The sequence below is a fragment of the Takifugu rubripes genome, chromosome 8 (genome assembly GCF_901000725.2).
Source record: "Takifugu rubripes chromosome 8, fTakRub1.2, whole genome shotgun sequence".
In the NCBI taxonomy this organism is placed as follows: domain Eukaryota; kingdom Metazoa; phylum Chordata; class Actinopteri; order Tetraodontiformes; family Tetraodontidae; genus Takifugu; species Takifugu rubripes.
Window position 1 is genome coordinate 301,310 of NC_042292.1, and position 27,084 is coordinate 328,393.

At 43.2% G+C, this 27,084-nt stretch overlaps 1 protein-coding gene across 6 annotated transcripts in view; it reads right to left on the reverse strand.

The window, feature by feature from the left end:
* Nucleotides 1-4,182: 4,182 nt before the first annotated feature.
* The window catches only part of abat (4-aminobutyrate aminotransferase), a 38,830-nt gene continuing 15,928 nt past the window's right edge, over nt 4,183-27,084 (reverse strand). For all 6 annotated transcript variants that reach the window (XM_029839761.1, XM_029839762.1, XM_029839759.1 and 3 more), the window contains 5 exons: nt 13,814-13,951; nt 10,764-10,931; nt 10,487-10,633; nt 9,374-9,485; nt 4,183-5,036 (listed from right to left, as the gene is read on the reverse strand). In XM_029839761.1, coding sequence (XP_029695621.1) covers nt 4,915-5,036; nt 9,374-9,485; nt 10,487-10,633; nt 10,764-10,931; nt 13,814-13,951 — 687 coding nt within the window. In that variant the 3' untranslated portion in view covers nt 4,183-4,914. The remainder of the gene's footprint in view (nt 5,037-9,373; nt 9,486-10,486; nt 10,634-10,763; nt 10,932-13,813; nt 13,952-27,084) is intronic.

Consider the following 27,084-nt stretch of genomic DNA (forward strand, 5'->3'; position numbering starts at 1 on the left):
CCTCTGCCCCCTTCCTTTCGCTTCGTGTACAGCCTCAGGACACTGGACTTCGGGTGAAACTCTTCATGCATGGTGAGAAACATCGTTGTCTTGATGTCAGTGGCTTGGATCTCTTTCTGGCCAGGATATTTTGCCAGTGGGGTATCTGATTACTTGCAGGGCATAGGTTTTAATGGCTTGGATCTTATTCTTACCATTCAGCTGACTTTTCAGGACCTGCCTTAACCTCTGTAGGTATTTGGCTGTGGCTGACCTCCTTGCTGCCTCCTCATGGTTACCATTTGTCTGCGGGATCCCCAGGTATTTGTAAGCATCCTGCACTTTTGTTATGTTCCCTTTAGGTAGTTCGACCCCATCAGTTGGGATCACCTTTCCTCTTCTAGATATCATCCGCCCACATTTATCTAGTCTGAATGATTTCCCGATGTCTTTACTGTAGATTATAGTCAGGTGAATCAGGGAGTCAATGTCATGCTCATTCTTGACCTACTGTTTGATGTCATCCATGTTGAGGAGGTGGCTGATGGTTGTTCCACTTGGGAACTGGTACCCAAAGCCACTCTTTGTGATGATCTGGCTGAGGGGGTTTAGACCTATGCAGAACAGCAGGGGGGACAGGACATCTCCTTGATATTTGCAGCATCTGATGCTCACCCATGCAATTGGCTTTGAGTTGGCCTCCAGAGTTGTGTGCCACAGCTTCATGGAGTTCTAGATGAACTCCCTTAGTGGTCTTGGTCATCGCTAATTCAGAAATCAAATACCACCACGTGTCTTTTAGATCCCATCCCAACACCTGTTGAAGGATGTTTTACCATTGATAGGCAGTTCTGTCCTGGACCAGATCAATGGTTCTTTAGTGACAGGTTATGTACCCCGGTCCTACAAGGTGGCAGTGATTAAGCTGTTGCTTAAAAAAACATCACTAGATCCTGATGTATTAGCAAATTATAGGCCAATATCCAACCTTCCTTTTATCTCTAAAGTTCTTGAGAAGGTGGTGGTGACTCAGTTACTACAGCACCTGCAGAGAAACAGCCTGTTTGAGATGTTTCAGTCAGGCTTCAGAGCTCATCACAGCACAGAAACAGCACTTCTTAAAGTTACTAATGATCTTCTTATAGCTTCAGATCATGGACTGGTTTCTATGGTGGTTCTGCTGGACCTCAGTGCTGCTTTTGATACAGTTGATCACAGCATCCTGTTACATAGACTGAAACATGTGATTGGGAGGGGACTGGTTTAGATCATATTTATCTGATAAATATCATATAAATATCAGATAGTTTGCTCATGTCCATGGTGTTTGGCAGCATGGGATACATTTTCATTGGTATGCTGATGACACTCAGCTTTATTTATCCATGAAACCAGAGGAGACAGAGCAGTGAAGCTTCAGACCTGTCTTAAAGACATAAAGTCCTGGATGTCTTCAAATTTCCTCCTCCTTAACTCAGGAACAGCTACATAGACTGGAACATGTGATTGGGATTAAAGGGACAGCACTAGACTGGTTCAGATCGTATTTATCTGATAGATACCAGTTTGCTCATGTCCATGGTGTTCCCTCCTCATATAGTAGGGTTAGCCATGGAGTTCCTCAAGGTTCTGTACTTGGACCAATCCTCTTCACCTTGTACATGCTTCCCTTAGGGAACATTATTCACTGTTCACAAGTTCCCAAGTTAGTGCACCACAATACTGTAGCAGTACATACGATAGAAACCATCCTCTTCAGTAAAATCTTCATTTTAGGGCGTGAGCCTCTCAAAATCAGCCATTTCAACACCCAAGATGTGAGCCCATGGAGGAGGGAAAAACAAATGAAAATTCCCAGCCGCTTGAAATTGAATTTGTCTGTGGATAGCATTGTACACCAATTGAATATCGAACTTGTATATGAACAATGATGCATTATTCTCATTTACAATCTGCTCCATTGGGGAGTAAAAAACCCTTCTCTGGTTTTATGACTTAAATTGCAGTATACATGAATGGACTTTATGACAGGAAGATTTCAAGGGATGGGAAACCCATCATGTGAAGCATCTGTGGAGTCATAAATCATATCCATTAATTCAGTCATAAATAATTTTTTGACAGGCGTAGATTTATACTCTCTGTCTGACTATTTTATACATTTTACAGCATCAGCCCAGCTGTTTTCGGGCCAATTTTTGCACTTCACAAAAGCCAGTGTTTTTTTAACCACAAATCATACACCATTTTAAAATTTCCTCCACTATACAGTTTGCCAGGGCCCGCTTTGACCCTTAGTTCAGCCTCATAAGTTTCTGAAACTTGCATAAGTTCCCATCATTTGAGTTTCATCATTCCCATCATTTTGAGCGCCGGATGTGCTCGATCACTGTTAACACCTCATCCATTAAGCTAGAAATATTTACCAAACACTCCTCTCACTTTAGATATTTTTAGTGATGGGCAAATGATACCGAGGCTTCGGAGCTTGTGTCACTCTTCCCGAAGCGGAGTGATTCGAAACACTGTGTCGGAGCTTGTACGAAACACCAGTGTCACGTGACCGATGACGTTCGCTGTTTCGCTTCGCGCTTCATTGCTTCAAAATGTTTCAAAGCCTTTCATTGGCTCAGCCTTTCAGTGTGTGTCATTGGCTCATGGCGTTTCAATGCATTCTGAGACAGATTTGAGTGGTTTGATGGCATATCAGCTATATAAGATGCATTAATATGCTCCAAAATTGTTGGGTTGTGAGGAGATAGAGATTTGGAGAGTGAGAGTTAGAGTATTTTGGCAAGTTTCATGGCGAGTACCACCAATAATCGACGTTCTAGAGTTTGTGAGGACAAATAACTTTTCTGCTTCTGTGAAAAATCATTCCAAATCAAACATAGGACAAAAGGCAAACCATTATCTTTAAAGGTTTTCCTTAAAAACACTTCACACACACAAAAATAATGTTTCTGAATTCAAACACCACGAGCAAAGTAGGAAGGATCTCTAATCCTGTTAGGGACTTTTAGTAGTTTTTAAATAAATCTCAAAGTGTTCAATGAACCCTTAACCAACACCGAACCCTTAATATAATTTGCATTTATTCTTTGGGTTAATCTTGAATGTGTTTTAGAGTAAGGGGGAGAGCATCTGCATATTTTATTGTAAAGACGATATAATCATTATTTGGTATGAATGAACAAAACCCCTGGATGAGCACACAATTAACTTTTATTAGTGTCATGGGATTGAAACGGTGCCAGTGCTTCAGTCATGCTCTTTGGAGGTTGCTATGGCTTCAGCTGTCCACCAGATGTCACCGTCACTGAAGTCTCGAAGCTTTGAATCTTTTTCGACACAATTGTTAGGAAAGCCTCAGTGCTTCATGAGGCTTCACTTGCCCACCCCTAGATATTCTACAAATTTGTATTTGCATCTGCAACCAGATGCGACACCATAGAGGTTCTGTAACATTAGAGGGGTTATTTAAATACTATGGTCGCTGTGATTATAGCTTTTTACCAAGTCATGTGTGACATATTTACCCTTAAAAGTGCAATTAAATCTTTCAATCACAGGAGCCTTGAGCTTGCTGGCTGTAGTGAAATCAATAATACTGTGTTTCTTCATCAAAAACTTTTGTTTTCTCCATTCCAGCCTCCTAACCTTCAGCCACCTTCGGAGTCTTGTCTCTTAGTTATTGCCCTATTTGACCAGAATTAGGCAGTTATTTGTATATTGTGTATTGTGCCCAGTGACTCCTGGTGGTCTTAATGCAGCTTCTTCTTTATTCATTGCTGACAAGACCTCAAGATTCTTTAATGCTGCATTACCACTACTGTAACCATACCCTTTTCACCCTTTAATCCAAGTCCAGTTATTACTACGTTAATCTGGTAAGAGTGCTAAAAAAGAACCTTTTAAGAGAAATAACATTCCAGACATTTTTATAAGATGTCTTGTCAAGCTAGACAACATACAGCATGTGTACCAAGTTAATCATTTTTGCTAAAAATTTACACTTTCTGTCATTGTTGAAATACTTTTCACACTATTCTTTTTTTTTTACTTTTGGGCTACTGGTATAGAATAGAATATACTTCATTATGCCTGAAGGAAAATATTGTGCAGTATTGCAAAGTACACATTTTACAAATGGGAATTGGTTATTGAAAAATGTGATATGATTTCAAAGATGAAATATGATAATGCAGTGGAAAAATATTTAGTCCATCACTTTAATGTTACATTTAAAAAAATATACAACAAATTACAGTTTAGCATAAAATTAAGACAAAACAAGGTCAAAAAGGAAATTCACATTTTTTTCAGGAAAATCATTGCAATTAAAACTCATTTAGAAATAACAGGAGCAAAAAATATTTCTGTCAAATACAAATCACTGGATACCATTAAATTACATGCAGGCTTAGTGATTTGTATATTGCTACACAATTGCACAGTATTTTCTTCAATTCCTTTTTCTTTTTTGCCCTCCTAAAATTGAGCACTATTAAGAGAAGCTAATAAGCTACTGTATTTATAAATATTTTCTTTATTTTATTGATGTATATGTGTTAAAAAAAGATTATGTGTTTGGTTGTAGAATTTGTGGAAGAAGGTGTCGAGTATATTACTATGATGTAACACACACATGCCATCTTCTAGTATACTATGACTCAAGTCAGTATATGTAACACACTACACATATCAAACCCAGCATTAAAATATTAAAAATTGAATATTCAACAAAATAAGTTGTTCCAACAGTGGTACACTCTCTTAGCGTTAAATTATTTATGACAACAAATATAATTCTGGACAGGTCTTTTTATTGGTCCAGGGTCTTGCGTTATTTCTTATTGCATGGATCTGACCTGATTTGTGTTTATTTTGAAGTTAATGTTCTGAATCAACAGTCTATTGAAGTATCTGTTTCTTTCACTTGAATTGGGCCAACACATCATTGAAGATGTTGAGGAAAAGGTGAACATGGTATTCCTTAAAAATCAGCGCTGGTCGGAAGCGAATTGATCGATCCCCACATCCACCCAGAAGGACACCTGTCAAAAACAATGTTACAATATTGGTATTTATGCAGTATATGTGATTCAACTTGACAATACTACTGGATACGTTTTACATTTTTTTAGTCAGGACCCTTCATCCCCAGAATAAGATGAAAGGTGGCCTGTTGATCAAGGACCTGGACTTTGAATCTAGCTCTATAAAGGACTAGCGCCAAGAGGCTTTGATCACAAAGCTCCTACTACATTGCAAGCTTTACTCAATCAATCAATCTTTATTTATATAGCGTCTTTTACAATCAGAATTGTTTCAAGACGCTTTCCAGAATCCCAGGGCCTAACCCCAGACAAGCAACAGTGGCAAGGAAAAACTCCCCTTTAACAGGAAGAAACCTTGAGCAGGACCAGGGTCATGTAGGGGGACCCTCCTGCTGATGGCCGGCTGGGTAGAGAGAGAGGAGAGGGGGAGGACAGGTAGACGATAGAATAGGTAGGAGAGGAGAGGAGAGGAGAGGTAGAGGGAAGGGGGGAGGAGAGGAGAGGCATAGAGCATAGAAATACATACAAAAATACATTATATTGAATTAAATTGAATTGAATAAGCTGCTGGTTGAGTGGGTCAGCAGGGTTGGAGGTCAGTATACAGCTCTGAAGGCGGCGATACCTGTAAATGGATACAGAGGGGGGGGGGAGCAGAAAAACTACACAGGAAATTACTACTAATCCAACTAAGCCCATATAATCAGCCGGCTCTATGTATGCTACATTGCACATTAGATAAAGATTTTAAGATCATATCTGTCCTCCCTTCTCTGCCTAGCTGGCCTTAGGCAGGAGGGTCCCCTCATATGAGCCTTGAGTAAGACCAGGCTTACAGGGTTTTTTCTATGTCACTGTTGTTTCTTAGGTGTCAGACCATGGGTTTCTGCAAAGCACCTTGAGATGATATGTAAAGATGATCCTTACTCTCAGCCACACCCAAAACTTTCATTCAAGTATGTATAGTGTGACCTCAGAGGGCCGTTTCTTGGAAAGTCTAAAATTTCTTGCCCATTAGCAGTTCATCCAACAACCTACTGCTATCTGAGCTTTACTAAACTGATGCATACTCTGAGCTCGAATCAAAATGCTCCTAGTAGTGTGGAGCTCGAAGTGAAACCGAACCAAATACATCCATTCATAAAAATACAGCGTAGTTTGTTGAAATTTATGACTCGCATCTCATCTCACACTACAATCTTTTTCTGGAGGAAAAAATAATTTTATTAAATTATTATTTATTACTTATATTGTCTTTTGGAAAACAATACAGCAGAACCCTCATGCTCTTTTAGGATTAAAATGAGTTGGTTTATTACTGTTGCTGTTTACTGACCTGATTCTGTCTCAATCAATCTTTATTTATACAGTGTCTGTTACAATCAAAATTGTATCTAGGCACTTTATAGAATCCCAGGGCCTGACCCCAAGGAAAAACTCCCCTTTAACAGGAAGAAACCTTGAGCAGGACCAGGCTGTCTGTTGATTTACATTTGTTTGCCTGTTTGGACTTCCTACTGGTACAAAATTAATGAAATATTTAGACTTTCTGATTGGTCACTAAACTTGTACATAATGATCACATAAAACTATGCCTGCCTTTAAATTATACATTGGTCTAATTTTGAATAATTCAGATGAATGACTGTAAGAGGATTTGAATGACTGAATAGCTGAATAAACATAGATGAATGGCAATGGTAGTTCATCTATTATATGAATATATATTATATATATCCATTTTCTACAGCCTTTTGCCCTTCAAGTGGTCCCAGACAAGTCACGTGCTCTCTACCCAGCCGACCATCAGCAGGAGGGTCCCCCTACATGAACCTGGTCCTGCTCAAGGTTTCATCCTGTTAAAGGGGAGCTTTTTCTTGCCACTGTTGCTTGTCTGGGGTTAGGCCCTGGGATTCTGTAAAGCGCCTTGAAACAATTTTGATTGTAAAAGACGCTATATAAATAAAAATTGATTGATTGATTGATGGCAGGGCTAGCAGACCCAACCATTCACACTTAATTGATCTTAGAAAATAACCTTTCGGGTCGACCGATGCATTGTCTTTGAACCATGGGGAAAGGGAGAGAACCATGCAGACACAGGAAAAACAGGCAAACTTCACACAGAAAAGCCTCAACAGAACAGAAAAGACAAGAAACAGAAAAGAGACAATGGTACTGACAGCACACTGCCCCACATAGACAAATCTTCCCGGATTGTTTTATACATTAATGGCATGTCCTTTGTAACAAACATTAGCAGTTTAGACATTTACAACTGTACACTCACTTTAAATAAATGTTTGCACATGCAAACTATGTGCAATGCACATTTATTAGTTCAGGAATTACAGTCAGTAACTCAGTTTTTATAAGCTTGAAAGATATCAATATATTCATCCATCCATCCATCCATCCATCCATCCATCCATCCTCTACCGCTTATCCGGGGTCGGGTCGCGGGGGCAGCAGCCTAAGAAGAGAAGCCCAGACTTCCCTCTCCCCAGCTACTTCTTCCAGCTCATCTGGAAGGATCCCCAGGCGTTCCCAGACCAGTCGAGAGACATAGTCTCTCCAACGTGTCCTGGGTCTTCCCGGGGGTCTCCTACCGGAGGGACATGCCCTGAGCACCTCACCAGGGAGGCGTCCAGGGGGCATCCTAACTAGATGCCCAAGCCACCTCATCTGGCTCCTCTCAACGCGGAGGGCAGCGGCTCTACTCTGAGCTTCTCCCGGATGGCAGAGCTTCTCACCCTATCTCTAAGGGAGAGCCCAGCCACCCTACGGAGGAAGCTCATTTCGGCCGCTTGTACCCATGATCTTGTTCTTTCGGTCATTACCCAAAGCTCATGACCATAGGTGAGGGTAGGAACGAAGATCGACCGGTAAATCGAGAGCTTCGCCTTTTGGCTCAGCTCTCTCTTCACCACTACGGACCGGTGCAGAGTCCCTGTTACTGCGGACGCCACACTGATCCGCCTGTCGATCTCCTGCTCCATTCTTCCTTCACTCGTGAACAAGACCCCGAGGTACTTGAACTCCTCCACTTGGGGCAGGATCTCCTCCTTGACCCGGAGAAGGCACTCCACCTTTTTCTGGTTGAGAACCATGGCCTCGGATTTGGAGGTGCTGATTTTCATCCCAGCCGCTTCACATGCGGCGGCGAACCGATCCAGTGATAGTTGGAGGTCACGGGCCGATGACGCCAACAGGACCACATCATCTGCAAAAAGCAGAGACCCGATCCTGAGGTCACCAAACCGGACCCCCTTAACACCATGACTGCACCTAGAAATTCTGTCCATAAAAACTATGAACAGAATCGGTGACAAAGGGCAGCCCTGGCAGAGACCAACCCTCACCGGAAACGAGTTCGACTTACTGCCAGCAATGCGGACCAAACTCTGACACCGATCGTACAGGGAGCGGACGGCCCGTATCAGGGGGCCCAACACCCCATACTCTCGGAGGACCCCCCGAGGGACACAGTCAAATGCCTTCTCCAAGTCCACAAAACACATGTGGACTGGTTGGGCGAACTCCCATGCACCCTCGAAGACCCTGCTGAGGGTGTAGAGCTGGTCCACCGTTCCACACCCAGGACAAAAACCACATTGCTCCTCCTGAATCCGAGGTTCAACTATCCGGCGGACCCTCCTCTCCAGTACCCCTGAATAGACCTTACCAGGGAAGAGTGTGATCCCCCTATAGTTGGAACACACCCTCCGGTCCCCCTTCTTAAAAAGAGGGACTACCACCCCGGTCTGCCAATTCAGCAGCACTACCCCCGATGTCCACGTGATGTTGCAGAGTCGAGTCAACCACGACAGCCCTACAACATCCAGGGCCTTAAGGAACTCAATATATTCAGTCCTTGCATATCAGGGACCTTTTTTTAAAAAAAAGAAATAACAGCCTAATGCTATTTCTAATGAGAATAATTTAACTTTCATTAATAGTCATGTTTTTGGCAAATATGTCTGAGGCTGATATATTGTCAGAAGGATTTATAAATCAATAGATTACCTTTTTTAGTATAGATAGCTGATTTGAACAAAAGATTTGCAATACAAGGTAATACAAGGTCGGACATTTTAAATGGACAGATATCCCTAGCTGGATGTATGGACAATTCTAAACTTGGCAACAATGGCATCTTCCACAAGGGTTGTTGCTGCATTCTTAGATTTTTAAGAAAAGTTGACATTAGATGGTACAAAAGTTATGCTAGCACAGTGCCCTGCGCTTGGCTGCCGACTCATCCAGCGGTGTATGCTGAAAACAATAAAGTGATCAAGAACATGAAACAAAATAAACTATAATTAACTGTATACCTTTGTCTCTTGTCTTGAGCAGGATACTATTGCGTGTTTCATCATCACAGACATCAATGGCACAAAATGTTCCCTGCCCTCGAGCGCAGCTTAATATTCCGGGGTATTGAACCTAAGGAAACATTTAGATATATCTATTGAAAATGTTAAAATACAAAGACCACAAGGTCATTAGTATTGTCATTAAAATATGTGTCAGTGAATGAAACTAATTCAACACAACTTTATATACCATTGGTACAATCAAGAGCATTTCAGCATCGGCATCTGCAAGCATTTCAGAAATTCAGTGCCTGACCACTGGGCAAGCAATATGGGCAATATGGGCTCTTAAGAATAAACCCTCCAGATGATGGCAAGCAGAGTAGGATGAAAGAAAGGGGGAATAAACCTGCTAGTATATGTATAGTATAGATCTGCTTAAAAAACAGGGCAGATGAAAACCAATCTGACCTTGTGGTTTTACAAGCCAAAATGGTGACAAGACTTCATAACAACCTTGAAAAATGAAATTTCATTCTAAGGAATACACCTAATTAAAGAAATTATTACAGGATACGCCTCTAATTAGTAGAGTGGGGACAAAGGAGTAAGGAAAGGAGAGAAAAGAGAAATAAATTAACACTAATCATAGGAACAAAAATAAAATCAGCCACAACTTTAAGGTGATTACGAAACTCCAATTTACTCATGTTGGCAAGCAGCAGTGTATCAAGAGAAAGCATGGATAACAGTAATAAAGACCCAACTGAGAACATTTTTTGAGAATAAATACAAAATTTTCCACACTTTCAGGGCTAGAGAAGTAAAAACATCAAAAAGTTCAATTTAACTTGTCTGAAAACACTGACAACCAACATGAAAACATACAAAATAATGATAAATAATTTATGTTGTCAAATCACATAGAATTTTAGTTAGCTTTTTCCCCACTTTTGAAAAGCAAGCTCATGGTTGTTATATAAAATGGTCAAAATAGTTTAATTTCACATGATTTTAGGGTTAATTTTGTTTGTATCAAAAATGATGACCTAATTATAGCACCACAATTTTGTCATCAATATTCACTCATACATGGTGCGTCATTAATTTTAGTTCAATAAAGAACACTACCTGTAGTTCTTGAAGGCCATCTAGCAAGGCTTTTCCAGAATGAGTCACTTGTTCCAGAAGGTTTTCTCTGCGAATAACATTAAGAACCTCAAGTAGAAACAAGTTCTTTGATGGGTCACCCATCCATGTATTAAAAATCCGGTACGGCTGAGGAGAAAAAAAGCAAAAACTGGGATTGAGAAAACAATAAGACTTGATACAGTACATTTAATTTAAAAAATACACATAATAAAGTTGCTGCAATTAAATAAAATATTGAAATCCTCCAAAATCCAACCTTATCAGCTTGTAATTCATCCTTGTGATAGTATCCACCAGTCAGAAGTTTCTTGCTAAAGGAAACAATATCAGCAGGGTCATCCATGCCCCAGTGCTCATGTGCCCAAAACTTTCCTGTGGAACCTCCACCAGTTTGGACTTCATCGACATGGAAAGCACAGCCATGCTGAAGTGACAAAAGATTGACAAGTCAGACCTTAATTTTGAATTTATTAAACTTTACTTTAGCCATTTGATTTTTTAAGTTTAACAAGGCAGATAATCATTACACTTTTTGGCAAATGTTGCATCCTCCATCACCCTCGTTCTTTTGACAGTGGCATTCAAGACTACCTTAAGTAGAGGATGCCAAGGTGGTCAGGGCAGCAAAGTCCTGACCACCCTCGAACACTGGCAAGGAGGGGTTGAGGGATTTCATGGGCTTGTTGTCCCCAACTGCCAACAGGTTGTTCATCACTGAACACAACGCTCAAACCTACAAGACCCTGAGGGACCAGCAGGAGGCCAGTTACCATGTGAGCCATTTACCTGTCCTGGACCACCAGGGACCCGTAGCCCAAGGGTCCCTATGAATGGCCCGCTGCTCTGCCCAGCAGCCTGGGCCCATTACAGCAATAAGTGTTAGAGGTAAGGGGTTGATGGAGGCATGTAAGCCTGTCTCGCACTGGTGAGGGTTAGTCAGGGAAAAGCTTGTCTGGTGGTCTGGGAGAAGGTAGAGGAATCCCATTGTAAAGCAATGAAGAACACAGCCTGGCAACCTGCTCCACTCTTGTTAGGCACTACTGTCTTTTTATCTTCCTAATAAGTGATTATTTTTCTTTGAACCCCTCCCGGTGCCGCTGCACTTCCTCCTGGAGCCATTGTTCCTGTCTCATCATCATCCAGCAGCAGGTGCTCCCTATCATACGAGTCTTCTTAATTCCATTGTGGATGTCCTGGAACCACTATGGGTATGTGAACTGTGGGATGACCTGCTCCGGTTGCTGCTCTAAAGGAAAATATTGGTCGGTGGAGCTGAGCACAGAGATAGGTGGAATTTAGCTTGGAGGGTGAGGCATGCTCTGATACTGTATTATCTATGATTTTTTTTAGGTTGCGTTGAATCTGGCCGGAAGCACCAATATTCAAGAATTAGACTTAAGAATTATTACTAGTTGGGTGGCAGATTATGGACTAGATTAATTTGCTGCCAAAGAGTTGGTCAGAATGAAACAGAAGTGAGATGGTGCAAAAAGCTTAAAGCAGTGCCATAGAAGTGATGGCAAGACGACCCCAAAGCTTTGGTACAGGCTTCAAATCCTGGACTAAAATTCCACAGAACCAGTGCTTCGAAGCTTGCTTCGGTGTGGAAAAGTCAAGTGGCAATGACGTACAAAGCGGCAACTGCTTTGTTTCCTGACTGAACCACCTGACTGGTTCGCGGTCTAAGCACGATTCATTAACACCGCCTCGTCTCAATTCTGACAGGTTGAAATTTGAGCAACTAAACTACTTATATCATACTAAAAATGCACAATTTGTGGGTTGTTACCAGAGAGTTATTGCTGTTGGGTTGGGTTGATGAATTAGATCATTATGGAGCCAGCCAGGAAGTGAAGTCACTCCTTATAGCTATGGTGTATCTATACCATGTACTGTATGTTAAAAGTTATTTCCAATTGACTTTTTGTATAGGTCTGGTCCTTGGTGTGTTCCACTGAGCTGAAGTGTCACGTTAATACTTTTTCCATGATTAGGCCCTTCACTGCCAAACATGGAGCTGCTGAAAAGCAGGTTAACACAAATCAAGGTAGACAATGTAATAATTTCATTGATAACTAGAGACAGTAGCATGTAATATGTTGTGAAGATGTTCCATGAGCCTGTTTCATTGAAATGTATTTTGGCATGATTTTTTTGTTTGTTTGTTTTAACCATTTACTTATTGCATTGTTTTTACTTGTCATAGTGGACCGGAAGAAAGAGCTCGGGCTCTTATAAATATGGTGGTAAAACACTCGCAATCTTTTTTGTTCATTGTGGATGACTGTGGATTCAAGAAGTTTGTGGGATTGCTTGAACCCACAGATGTTCTTCCCACCAGAAAAGCTCCCAAGAACATGGTCCTGAAGATATATGAGAAGGAGAGAACCAAGGGCAAGGCATAAGTGGTAGGGGACGAGGCTGCGAGTCTCAAAGAAGATATGTGGGTATCCATTAATATGAATGCATATCTTGCAGTGACCTGCCATTATGTGGAGGACCCTGTGAAGCTGAACCAGATACAGCTGCAAACATTAGTGCTGCTGCCAGGTCTCTTATTGGAGAATGGGGCTTTGAGGGAAAAATGACTTCAATTGTGACTGATGCAGGAGCCGATATGCTTGTCTCTGTCAGAATGCTAAACCTGAGACATGCACCCTTGCCCCAACCTTTTTAAGATGGCCAAAACATTTTTTATGCACATCAGCATCTTTTGTACCACGTGAAAGGATATTCTCCCAATTGTGAGCAAAAAACAAAACTGGTTAAGTCCAAATACCGTTTGAAAAAAAATGTACCTCAATAAAATCTTTGAGTGTCCCCATCCTAAATCAAAGTAAAGATCCAACCAAATTGAGGTGTGTATTCGCCTCTTGTTCACTAATTACCCCGTGTAATTTAATTTGACTGCAAACCTGAAGTGCAAGACTCACTTTTCGCCAGAAGAGGACACTATAACTGAAGCTTTTTTGAAACAATTGGGCCAAGTGGTTCAGTGGTTTACAAAAGATTCATTCGCCCAGTTATTTACTAGCTACAGACATCATCTTAAGGTTGTTAACTAAAGCACAATGTTTAACTTTTTAGTGTAGTAGAGGGCTTTGTGATCAAATCCTCTTGGCACTGGTCCTTTACAGAACCAGGATTGAAGTCCTGCTGGTGCCATCGCTGGACCACACCTTGCAGGCTTTCTTCCAAAATGTGTATACACATAGTTTGCCATTTTTGTGCCAATATTTTGTCCAAACAAACCAAGTTTTTCAGTGATTTATTAATTTTAGAAAAGCAGCTTCTTGATATTTGTACCTTGCGTGCAATATTGCGAAGGCTTCGGAAGAAGTCCGGAGAGGCGTGGTTATCTCCACCTTCAGCCTGGATTGGTTCAATCACAATGCCAGCAACAGGCTTTCCCCTCTGTCGCCACTTCACAATCAAATCTTCCACCTGAAGATAAACAAACAAAAAAATCAAGTAAAAATATGGATCTTCATCTTTGACACAAGGAACAACGGCACTTAATTATGCACTCTCCACATAATATACACACGTCTTACTTACACTTTAACGAGTGAAGTTTAAATTTTAACAGATCTTGTTAAATGGAGTAAATGGTTTCAGCAAGGGTTTAAAACAATAATTTCAATAATATATAACACCTTCAAAAAATAACAGTCTTGGCAGCCACTTGAATGTGCTTCTGCACTGAATCCATTATTTAGATATGGACTGTACAAGGTTACCTTTAATAAAAAGGAGACATTTTTAATCAATTGCACACTACCTCCTGTAAATAATACTGTACACTGAGCCTTTTTGCTTGAACATAGAATCTAATAGTTGTCTAATATAATAATTATATAAGTGGATCGGATTGGTTTACATGTACTTTCATTTTTCTTTTGGAGTGAACTTGTACATACAGACTCAAAACTTCCTATTATTTGAAAACCTATTTTCTATTTAAACATAGCCAAGTCTACAGTCTTAGCATTAGCTGTCCTAATGTGGCATCTAACAGACTTGCATAATAGGCTACATGCTACTGCTGTTCTTTTTGTTTCAACAAAAAAGTTTTGTATTGTATTGTTTTTATTTCCGTTTAACACAATGATTTGCAAATCGTTTTTAACTTATATTCCATAGAATACACTACATAGACAAGATATTTAATAATAAACCCACCTTATTGTTTTTGGCAAATATTTTGATTTTGAGGGCAACGACAGACTTGTGAACAGGTTATTCGGAAACAGGTCAGTGTCACTAATGGGTATGAAAACAGCATCCCCAAAAGGTACAGTTGTTCACAAGCAAGGATGAGGAAAGGTTCACTACTTTGTGAGCAAATAGTCCAACCGGCTAAGAACAATGTTTCGCAATGTAAAATTGCAATCCATTGCTGGTGTCATATACTGTAATATCTGCGATATGTGGGTGGGATGGTTGAGGGTGAGCGAGTTGTCTCTATTTTGTTTTATAATGTATTGTCTTTATTGTACTGTATTGGGCAGTATTGTATTGTAATGTATTGTAATGTCTGTATGTCTTAGTATGTAGCAAATGTTGTATTTTATTTTTCATAATTCTGTATGTGTCTCCTGGATCCACTCGAAAATTAGATGTTGCATCTCAAGGGGCTATCCTTTAATAAATTCAAATTATCTACAGTCCATAATATCATCAACAGCAGAAATCATTGCATGGAAACAGCAAAGCCAAAAAACAGCATCGAATTGATATGACCTTCAATGCCCTTCAAAATGATCATTCTGTAAAGGATATGACTATGTGGGCTCAGAAATATTTCAGAAAAACATTCTCAATTAATGAAGTTTGTTACTACATCTACAAGTGCAAGTTAAAACTCCACCATGGGCCCGAGCTCATCTGAGATGGATGGACACAAAGTGAAAAAGTATGCCATGGACTGACAAGTCATCATTTCAAATTGTTTTGGAAATCACAGGCCATGTGTCCTCCAGTTCAAAGAGGAAAAGGACATTATGCAATTTTATCAGTGCAAAGTTTAAAATCCAACATCTGTGATAGCATGAAGTGTTTTAGTGTCCCTGGCCTGAGGTAAATTGCACATCCATGTAGAGACAATTAATGGTGAAAAGTATATACAGTGATCCCTCGCTATATCGCGTTTCATCTTTCACGGCTTCGCTGCTTCACGGATTTTTTTTGCAAGTCGTTCATTGCAGTTCTCAAATATAATCAAAGGTGGCATATCCGTTTATAAAAATCTTCTTGCTCAGAAAAAGAAAGAGCGCCAACAACTACCCATAACAATGTTCTTCTCTCGGAGAAAGACTCCTGCGCCTTCAGTAGAAACAGACGCTACAGCGGAGCGGAGTCAGGACGAAGAGGCACAGCTGGGACTGTGAAATACGCGAGTGACAATGTCTCCAACCTTGTATTACTATACTAAAATTATTGTTTTAAACAAATTTTGGGCTTTAAAAAAGTGTTTTGATTTTTGGTTTCATTCTATAGTTCAGTACTGTACAGGTTTTGGAACAACATACGCTGCCATCCGAGCAGTTTCTTTTTCAGAGACATCCAGGGACATTCTGCATGTGGGTTCCTTGTAAAAGAGTGCGGGTACCAGACAGGCCTGCAGTCCAGACCTGTCTCCAGTTGAAAATGTATGGCGCAATATGAAGCACAGGGAGTCGGTGTGCAACTACGCAAAAACGATGTCGGACTCCGTAGCATTCTCTGGTCCCCTCCCCAATCTGGCGAGCGATGAAATGTTTAGTTGCAGTTTTTGGGGAAAACCTGGTCTGATTAGGAGAGACAGTGTCCATCCCACACGGGATGGTGCCTCTCTCATTTCTAGTAACTTGGCTAATTTTATTAGACCCAAAGTCACCTGACAATCCAGGGTCCAGACCAGGATGCAGAGTTGTAGTCTTACACACCTCTCTGCTGCTTCCATAGAACCCCCATCCACCAATAATAACTATAGAGGTAGTCTCTGTTCCACAGTTAAAAGTTCACCAAGCACAGTGCAGGGGAGCGGTCAATCACCATAATCTTATTAAAATTAATACAATAGCACAAATTGGAGAAACTAACATCACAATTAAATGTGGACTATTAAATATTAGATCTCTTTTGTGCAAATCCCTGTTAGTGCACGACCTGATAGCGGATTATCACATTGATTTATTTTGTCAGACTGAGACCTGGCTTCAGGAGGAGTATATTAGCTTAAATTAATCTACTCCTCTTACCCATCTTAATTATCATATTCCTCGTGCTATTGGTCGAGGAGGGGGAGGGGCAGCAATCTATTACTCCAAGTTATTAATTAATCCTAGACCAAAACATGGCTACAGTTCATTTGAAACCTCACTGAGAATCACGCTTGATTCTGTTGCCCCCCTGAAAAAGAAAATAGTAAATCAGAGGAGGTGTGCCCCCTGGTATAATTCACATATCAGGACCCTCAAGCAGAAAGTGCGAAGACTGGAAAGGAAGTGGCATTCTAGACAGCTACCATGTAGCCTGTAAAGACTGTCTATTAGTTTACAAAAAAGGCCCTTCGCAAGGCTAGAACAGCTTATTTTTCTTCTTTGATTGAGGAAAATTAGATTAGATTAGATTAGATTCAACTTTATTGTTATTGCACATGTACAGGTACAGAGCAACAAAATGCAGTTTAGCATCTAACCAGAAGTGCAAAAGAAGCAGCAAGTGAGGATAATAACTTAATAAATACAGTATGGCGGTTATTTTACAATTGTTTACCGGGTTGTGCTATAAACATATTTTACAGATGGTGTTTACATTAAATGCCTTGGACTATAAGTGCAGGAGCTATTTAGCTATTTACATAAGATAGAGGAGATGTGCAAATTATAAATTACGTGTATACAGATACAGATGATAAAGTGCATGAGTGCGCAGGACAGGTTTAAACAGTAGCTACATTGGTTACTAAGCTAGTGAGTTGTTGTGTAAACTGCTGTAGTGTAGTGAGGTGTGGAGTGTGTAAGGGTCAGCAGGAGTTCAACAGGGACACCGCTCTGGGGAAGAAGCTGTTCCTCAGTCTACTGGTCCGAGTCCTGAGGGTTCTGTAGCGCCTCCCAGAGGGCAGGAGGGAAAATAGTCTGTGGGCAGGGTGGGAGGAGTCCTTGAGTATGCTGCGTGCTCGATGCAGGCAGCGCTTCCTCTGGACATCTCCGATGGCAGGGAGTGTAGTCCTTGTGATGCGTTGGGCAGTTTTCACCACCCTCTGCAAGGCCTTGTGCTCAGCGATAGTGCAGCTTCCATACCAGACTGACACGCAGTTGGTCAGGATGCTTTCTATCGCACAGCAATAGAAGTTCACCAGGACAGCCGAGGATAGCTGGTTCTTCCTCAGTGTCCTCAGGAAGAAGAGGCGCTGGTGAGCCTTCTTGATGATGCTGGAGGTGTTTGTGGTCCAGGACAGGTCCTCTGAGATGTGGGTCCCCAGGAACTTGAAGCTGGAGACACGCTCGACGGCCATCCCGTTGATGTGGATGGGGTCCTGTGTGCCTCCTCTTGCTTTCCTGAAGTCCACGATGAGCTCCTTGGTCTTGCTGGTGTTGAGGACCAAGTTATTGTTAGCGCACCATGTGGTCAGGCGCTCTACCTCCTCTCTGTAGGCTGTCTCGTCGTTGTTGCTGATGAGACCAATCACCGTTGTGTCGTCTGCAAACTTGATGATGGAGTTGGATCCATGTACAGGTCTGCAGTCGTGGGTGAATAGAGAGTAGAGGAACGGGCTCAGCACACAGCCTTGTGGCACACCGGTGCTGAGTGTGATGGTGGTGGAGCAGCTGTGACCTGACCTAACACGCTGTGGTCTGTCGGTCAGGAAGTCCAGAGTCCAGTTGCAGAGGGAGGGGTTGATGCCCAGGTCTCCAAGTTTGGTGATCAGCTTGGAGGGGACGACGGTGTTGAAAGCTGAGCTGAAGTCAGCAAACAGCAATCGTGCATAAGTGTTCGTGTTGTCCAGGTGTGTGAGCACAGAGTGCAGTGCTATGGAGACTGCATCATCTATGCTCCTGAAAATAAGAGCAACCCCAGGTTTCTTTTCAGCACTGTGGCCAAATTAACTAAGAGTCACAGTGTTTTAGATCCACGTATCCCTTCTTCCCTGAGTGGTGAAGACTTCATGAGCTTCTTCACTGATAAAGTTCTAGCTATCAGAGAGAAAGCTAACCAGGCCATCCCAACAACTGGACCATCACCAGTTGTGCCGACTGTGGGAACATACAGGGTCTCCAACGAGCCCTTAAGCTCCTTCAGCCCTATATATTTTTCTGAGGCGTCATCGCTAATTCAGAAATCCAAGACCACCACGTGTCTTTTAGATCCCATCCCAACACACCTGTTGAAGGATGTTTTACCATTGATAGGCAGTTCTATCCTGGACCAGATCAATGGTTCTTTAGTGTCAGGTTATGTACCCCGGTCCTACAAGGTGGCAGTGATTAAGCCGTTGCTTAAAAAACCATCACTGGATCCTGATGTATTAGCAAATTATAGGCCAATATCCAACCTTCCTTTTATCTCTAAAGTTCTAGAGAAGGTGGTGGTGACTCAGTTACTGGAGCACCTGCAGAGGAACAGCCTGTTTGAGATGTTTCAGTCAGGCTTTAGAGCTCACCACAGCACAGAAACAGCACTTCTTAAAGTCACTAATGATCTTCTCATAGCTTCCGACCATGGACTGGTCTCTATGCTGGTTCTGCTGGACCTCAGTGCTGCTTTTGATACAGTTGATCACAGCATCCTGTTACAGAGACTGGAACATGTGATTGGGATTAAAGGGACAGCACTAGACTGGTTTAGATCATACTTATCTGATAGATACCAGTTTGCCCATGTCCATGGTGTTCCCTCCTCATACAGTAGGGTTAACCATGGAGTTCCTCAAGGTTCTGTACTCGGACCAATCCTCTTCACATTGTACATGCTTCCCTTAGGGAACATTATTCGGCAGCATGGGATAAATTTTCATTGTTATGCTGATGACACTCAGCTCTATTTATCCATGAAACCCGAGGAGACAGAGAAGTTAGTGAAGCTCCAGACCTGTCTTAAAGACATAAAGTCCTGGATGTCTTCAAATTTCCTCCTCCTTAACCCAGGAAAAACTGAGGTCATGGTGTTTGGTCCTGAACCTCTCAGGGATAGATTAGATCACATGATCACTCTAGATGGTATCTCATTAACATCTAGTCTCTCTGTGAGGAATCTAGGAGTAACTTTTGATCAAAATCTCTCCTTCAACTCACACATTAAATTAGTCTCTAGAAGTGCCTTTTTTCACTTGAGGAACATCACAAAGATCAGGAAACTGCTGACGCGGCATGATGCTGAAAAGTTAGTCCATGCATTTGTTACTTCCAGGCTGGACTACTGTAACTCTTTATTATCAGGGTGTCCAAACAACTCTTTAAGAAGCCTCCAGTTGATCCAAAATGCTGCAGCCAGAGTTCTGACAGGTATTGACAAAAGAGATCACATTACTCCTGTACTGGCGTCGCTTCATTGGCTGCCCGTTAAATTTAGAATAATTTTTAAAACCCTTCTTTTGACCTACAAGGTCCTCAGAGGCCTAGCTCCATCCTACCTGGAGGAGCTAGTGATACCTTACCAGCCCAATAGACCGCTCCGCTCTCAGAATGCTGGTCTACTTGTGGTTCCCAGAGTTTCCAGGAGTAGAATGGGGGGCCGAGCATTTAGCTACCAGGCCCCCCTGCTATGGAACCAGCTCCCTGTCCAGGTACGGGAGGCTGACTCCATCGCTACTTTTAAGATCAGACTCAAAACCTACCTCTTTGAAAAAGCTTATTGTTACTAATTTAGTAGTTCCAGTTACTATCATAGACAGACAAATTATCATACTTAGGGGGTCGTCTAATCGTTAGGTCACATCTTAGTTATGCTGTTATAGGCCAAGGCTGCCGGGGTCCGGAAACATGATCACCTGACAGGCCTCTGTCACTCCACTGGGTCATGGTTTCCTCTCCTCTCCTCTCCTTTCCTCTCCTCATCAAGCAGACTAGTTATGCTGATTCTTGTGTAGTTTTTCTGCTTCCCCCCCCTATTTATTTACAGGTATCGCCGCCCTCGGAGCTGCATAATGACCTCCGGCCCCGCTGAAGTGATTGTGCATCATATTTTTTTTGTGTGTTTCTGTGCTCTGTGCCTCTCCTCTCCCTCTCCTCTCCTCTCCTCTCCTCTCCTCTCCTCTCCTCTCCCCTCCCCTCCTCTCCCCCTCCTTCTCCTTTTCCTCTCCCTCTCCTCTTCTTTCCTCTCCTCTTTCCCCTCCTCCTCCTTCTCCTCTCCTCTACCTCCCCTTCACTCTACTTCTCCTCTCCTCTACCCCTCTCCTCTCCTACCTATCCCATCCTCTACCTGTCCTCCCCCTTCTCCTCTCTCTTTACCCAGCCGGCCATCAGCAGGAGGGTCCCCCTACATGAGCCTGGTCCTGCTCAAGGTTTCTTCCTGTTAAAGGGGAGTTTTTCCTTGCCACTGTTGCTTGTCTGGGGTCAGGCCCTGGGATTCTGGAAAGCGCCTTGAAACAATTTTGATTGTATAAGATGCTATATAAATAAAGATTGATTGATTGATTGATTGATTGATTGATTGATTGAAAGCCTGACTCTTGGCATCACCCATCTGAACTGGAAGGCAGAAAAGCCACTTTTGTTTGTAGTTGTATATCGGCCCCCTGCTGGACCACATTCAGAGTTCCTATCTGAGTTCTCTGATTTCTTATCTGACTTCGTCCTTAGAACAGACAAAGTCATTATTATTGGAGACTTTAATATACATATAGACATTATAAATGACAGCTTTAGAAATGGCTTCATTTCATTACTTGAGTCAGTTGGTTTCCTCCAGCAGATAAACCAACCAACTCATAGCTTCAACCACACCCTATAGCTAGTTCTGACTTATGGTGTTGAGGTAGAACATGTGTCAGTGTTCCCTCAGAACCCACTCCTGTCAGATCATTCTTATTCTTTGATCACTTTTACATTTATGATTAAGGTTTCTTCTATGCTCAGTACACAGTCTTACTATAGCAGATGTCTTTCAGATAATGCTGTAGCTAAGTTTAAGGAAGTGATCCCTGTGCTAATCCCAGGACCACTGTGTGTTTCCCCAGGGATCAATCATTATAACCTTAGCCCTGCTGAGGTTGACTCTATTGCTGAAGGTGCAGCAACCTCACTGAGAATCACGCTTGATTCTGTTGCCCCCCTGAAAAAGAAAATAGTAAAACAGAGGAGGTGTGCCCCCTGGTATAATTCACATATCAGGACCCTCAAGTAGAAAGTGTGAAGAGTAGAAAGGAAGTGGTATTCTTGTAAAATAGATAGCTATCATGTAGCCTGGAAAGACTGTCTGGTACTTTACAAAAAGGCCCTCCGTAAAAACAAGAACAACCCCAGGTTTCTTTTCAGCACTGTGGCCAAATTAACTAAGAGTCACAGTGTTTTAGATCCACGTATCCCTTCTTCCCTTAGTGGTGAAGACTTCATGAGCTTCTTCACTGATAAAGTTCTAGCTATCAGAGAAAAAGCCAACCGGGCCATCCCAACAACTGGACCATCACCAGATGTGCTTACTGTGGGAACATACAGGTTCTCCAACGAGCCCTTAAAATGAAAAATGGCGCTGTCCCAGGCGGCAGCCAGTAGTAGCAGCTCCCTACACTTAATTGTTCTTTTTTTTCGTAGTGTTTGCTATACTTGTTTAGATTATTTTATATTTGGATTTTCTTTCTTTCTTTCCATTTACAACTGGAGTATTCAGTTGCACCATGTTCTGGAGGCTCGAATACTTTTTTCTGTTTTGCGGTGCTTGGGTTATTCGTGGCCCCCATCAGCTGTGCCGAGAAGCGGACCGGTATTGTTTACACACGAGACCAGCTGATGGCTCTAAGACCACCATCCTTCGTGGTCGGAGAGAAACCGCAAATCCCGAAGGAGCTGAGGAGGAAACAACGAGGGAGTAAGGCTGGGGTTAAACAGAGGACGAAGAGGCGACGTTTAGGCAAGGCTCCTTACACATATATGCCTACACCTCGGTATGAGCGGAACAGTAACTGATAGAGTCATACCGGCTCAGACGTCGCCCGGGTCAACAAGGTCCGCGTCAGGGGTCAGGGAACCAGGGCTGCCTGATGTCAAATTGGCTACTGGAACAAGGCATTCATGGAGCAGGGAAGAGAACATGGTACTGATGGAGTGTTACTACGGGAGTAACCCCAGCGAGAGAGGGTACATGCAGAGGATGTGGGAGAGATGGGTACTTCGAAACCCCACATCCTCACTGACTAAGAAGCGGCTCTTAGCTCAGTGTTCGAATATCCGCAATAAGAAGCTGCTATCACAGCTAGAGATTGACGAGGCACGGCGGTCTGCCTCACCCACGGTACAAAATATGCTACGGCAGGGGGAGCCAGGACGCCAGGTCACCCAATATCGAGATTGGGTACACAGCCCCAATGACAGACGGAATCGGGACAAGGGCAGCTGACCTGAGAGAGAGAATCATGGAGTCCTGGGGGAACCCAACTACCTCCCTGCCAAGCCAAACACACAAAGTACCAGATGAATCTCTACTGGAAGACTTGAACATGGCACTGTCAACCATCCCTACCACTACCATCACTGAGACCAATCAGCTGATGTATGCAGTGGCAACGGTAATCCTATAGATGCTTGGCTATAAGATGAAGAGCATGAATAGCCATAAGGAGCAAATGGCCCCATGGAGGAGAAGGCTAGAGGCAAAAAACATGGCAACACGGAGAGAAGTCAGCCTCCTAACAGAGCTGAGTAGAGGCGTGAATCTAAGGACAGAGCGGCCCAAGAAGTACAACAAACTGTCCATACCTGAGGCACTGGAGACTGCTAAGCAAAGGCTCACAGCCCTGGCTACCCGACTAAAGCGGTACACAAGAGAAGTAGAGGAAAGGAGAATAAACATGGTGTTCTCCACTAATCCAGCAAAGGTCTACTCTCAATGGCAGTGCAACAAGATGACAACAGACCCCCCCAGGGCTGAGACGGAACAATACTGGAAGAGTATCTGGGAGAAAGAGGCAACGCATAACACTACTGCCCGATGGCTGCAAGACCTGCAGACTGAACACAGCCAACTCCCAGAACAAGACCCAGTAGTCATCACCTTAGCAGACATCCAAACAAGAGTGTCCAAAATGAAGAGCTGGACAGCACCAGGGTCCGATAAGATCCACGCCTAGTGGCTTAAGAAGCTGACTGCACTCCATGAACGCCTGGCAGCACAAATGAACCAGCTGCTAACATCAGGGGACCACCCAGAGTGGCTAACCCAAGGCCGAACAGTCCTCATAATGAAGCACCCCCAGAAGGGCACAATACCGTCCAACTACCGGCCCATAACCTGCCTCAGCACCACATGGAAGCTCCTATCAGGCATCATAGTGGCTAAGATCAGCAGGCACATGGATCAATACATGAGCAGAGCACAGAAAGGCATAGGGAACAACACCAGAGGTGCCAAGCACCAGCTACTGGTCGACAGGGCAATCGCCCAGGACTGTAGGATGCGGCACACCAACCTGTGCACTGCCTGGATTGATCACAAGAAAGCCTATGACTCAATGCCGCATACATGGATACTAGAGTGCCTAAAGCTGTATAACATCAACAGGACACTAAGAGAGTTCATCCAGAACTCCATGAAGCTGTGGAACACGACTCTGGAGGCCAACTCAAAGCCAATTGCGCAGGTAAGCATTAGATGTGGCATATATCAAGGAGATGCTCTGTCCCCCCCTGCTGTTCTGCATAGGCCTAAACCCCCTCAGCCAGATCATCACCAAGAGTGGCTATGGGTACCAGTTCCGAAGTGGAACAACCGTCAGCCACCTCCTCTACATGGACAACATCAAGCTGTATGCCAAGAACGTGCGTGACATCGACTCCCTGATTCACCTCACTAGGATCTACAGCAAAGACATCGGGATGTCATTCGGGCTAGACAAATGTGGGCAGATGATATCTAGAAGGGGAAAGGTGATCGCAACTGACGGGGTTGAACCACCTGAAGGGAACATCACAGATATGCAGGACAGTTACAAATACCTGGGGATCCCACAGGCAAATGGTAACCATGAGGAGGCGGCTAGGAGGTCAGCCACAGCCAAATACCTGCAGAGGTTAAGACAGGTCCTGAAAAGTCAGCTGAATGGTAAGCACAAGATCCAGGCCAAGATCTGATTACGCCCTGCCAGTAATCAGATACCCTGCTGGCATAATACCCTGGCCACTGGAAGAGATACAAGCCACTGACATCAAGACAAGGAAGCTCCTCACCATGCACGGAGGGTTTCACCCTAAGTCCAGTGTCCTGAGGCTGTACACAAAGCGAAAGGAAGGGGGCCGAGGACTAGTAAGTGTCCGAACTACTGTCCAGGAGGAAACAACAAGCCTCCAAGAATACATCAAGAAGATGGCCTCCACTGACCCACTGCTGAGTGAATGCCTCAGGCAACAAAAGCCCACCAAGGAGGAGGACCTGAGGGGCTATCATGGAAGGACAAGCCCATGCATGGACTGTACCACCGACAAATTGAGGAAGTGGCTGATATCGAGAAAACATACCAGTGGCTGACAAAGACCGGACTGAAAGACAGCACAGAGGCACTACTCATGTCTGCACAAGAACAGGCCCTGAAAACCAGAGCAATAGAGGCCAGGGTCTACCATACCAGGCAAGACCCCAGGTGCAGACTGTGTGGAGATGCACCTGAGACAGTCCAGCACATCACAGCAGGGTGCAAGATGCTGGCAGGCAAGGCATACATGGAACGGCATACCCAGGTGGCTGGCATAGTGTACAGGAACATTTGCACTGAGTATGGGCTGGAGGTCCCAGGGACCAGGTGGGAGACACCCCCGAAAGTGGTGGAGAACGAGCAGGCCAAGATCCCGTGGGACTTCCAGATCCAGACTGACAAGATGGTGGTGGTCAACAAGCCTGACATAGTGGTGGTGGATAAACACCGGAAGACAGTGCCAGATGTAGCAATTCCGAGTGATAGCAACATAAGGATGAAGGAACACGAGAAGCTGGAGAAGTACCAAGGGCTGAAGGAGGAGATGGAGAGAATGTGGGGCATGAAGGCAACAGTAGTCCCAGTGGTGATCGGGACACTAGGGGCAGTAACACCCAACCTGAGTAGATGGCTCCAACAGATACCAGGAACCACACCAGAGATCTCTGTCCAGAAGAGCGCAGTCCTAAGAACAGCTAAGATCTTGCGCAGAACCCTCAGACTCCCAGGCCTCTGGTAGAGGACCCGAGTCTGAAGGAAGGAGGCACTGCCCAGGAGGGCGAGGAAGAGTTTTTATATATATATATATATATATATATATGCTTATAATATATGCTGTATATATGCTTATAACGTTCTAATCCCTTTTGTATTTATTTATTCTGTTTCTATACTTTGTAAATACAAAACCTAGTCTACAGTTATATTAATCCACGTTAGGCTGCTACTACAATTCAATTTCCCTACGGGGATGAATAAAGTACATCTTGAATCTTGAATCTTAAACTGCTTCACTCCTATATATTTTTCTGCGGCGTCATCGCTAATTCAGAAATCCAAGACCACCACGTGTCTTTTAGATCCCATCCCAACACACCTGTTGAAGGATGTTTTACTATTGATAGGCAGTTCTATCCTGGACCAGATCAATTGTTCTTTAGTGACAGGTTATGTACCGCGGTCCTACAAGGTGGCAGTGATTAAGCCGTTGCTTAAAAAACCATCACTGGATCCGGATGTGTTAGCAAACTATAGGCCGATATCCAACCTTCCTTTTATCTCTAAAATCCTTGAGAAGGTGGTGGTGACTCAGTTACTGGAGCACCTGCAGAGAAACAACCTGTTTGAGATGTTTCAGTCAGGCTTTAGAGCTCACCACAGTACAGAAACAGCACTTATTAAAGTTACTAATGATCTTCTTATAGCTTCAAATCATGGACTGGTTTCTGTGCTGGTTCTGCTGGACGTCAGTGCTGCTTTTGATACAGTTGATCACAGCATCCTGTTACAAAGACTGGAACATGTGATTGGGATTAAAGGGACAGCACTAGACTGGTTTAGATCATACTTATCTGATAGATACCAGTTTGCTCATGTCCATGGCGTTCCCTCTTCAGAAAGTAGGATTAACCACGGAGTTCCACAAGGTTCTGTACTTGGACCAATCCTTTTCACCTTGTACATGCTTCCCTCAGGAAACATTATTTGGCAGCATGGGATAAATTTTCATTTTTATGCTGATGACACTCAGCTATATTTATCCATGAAACCAGAGGAGACAGAGCAGTTAGTGAAGCTTCAGACCTGTCTTAAAGACATAAAGTCTTGGATGTCTTCAAATTTCCTTCTCCTTAATTCAGGAAAAACTGAGGTCATGGTGTTTGGTCCTGAACCTCTCAGGGATAGATTAGATCACATTATCACTCTAGATCAGCGCTTCTCAAATAGTGGTGCGATGCCAGGGTGTGACCCC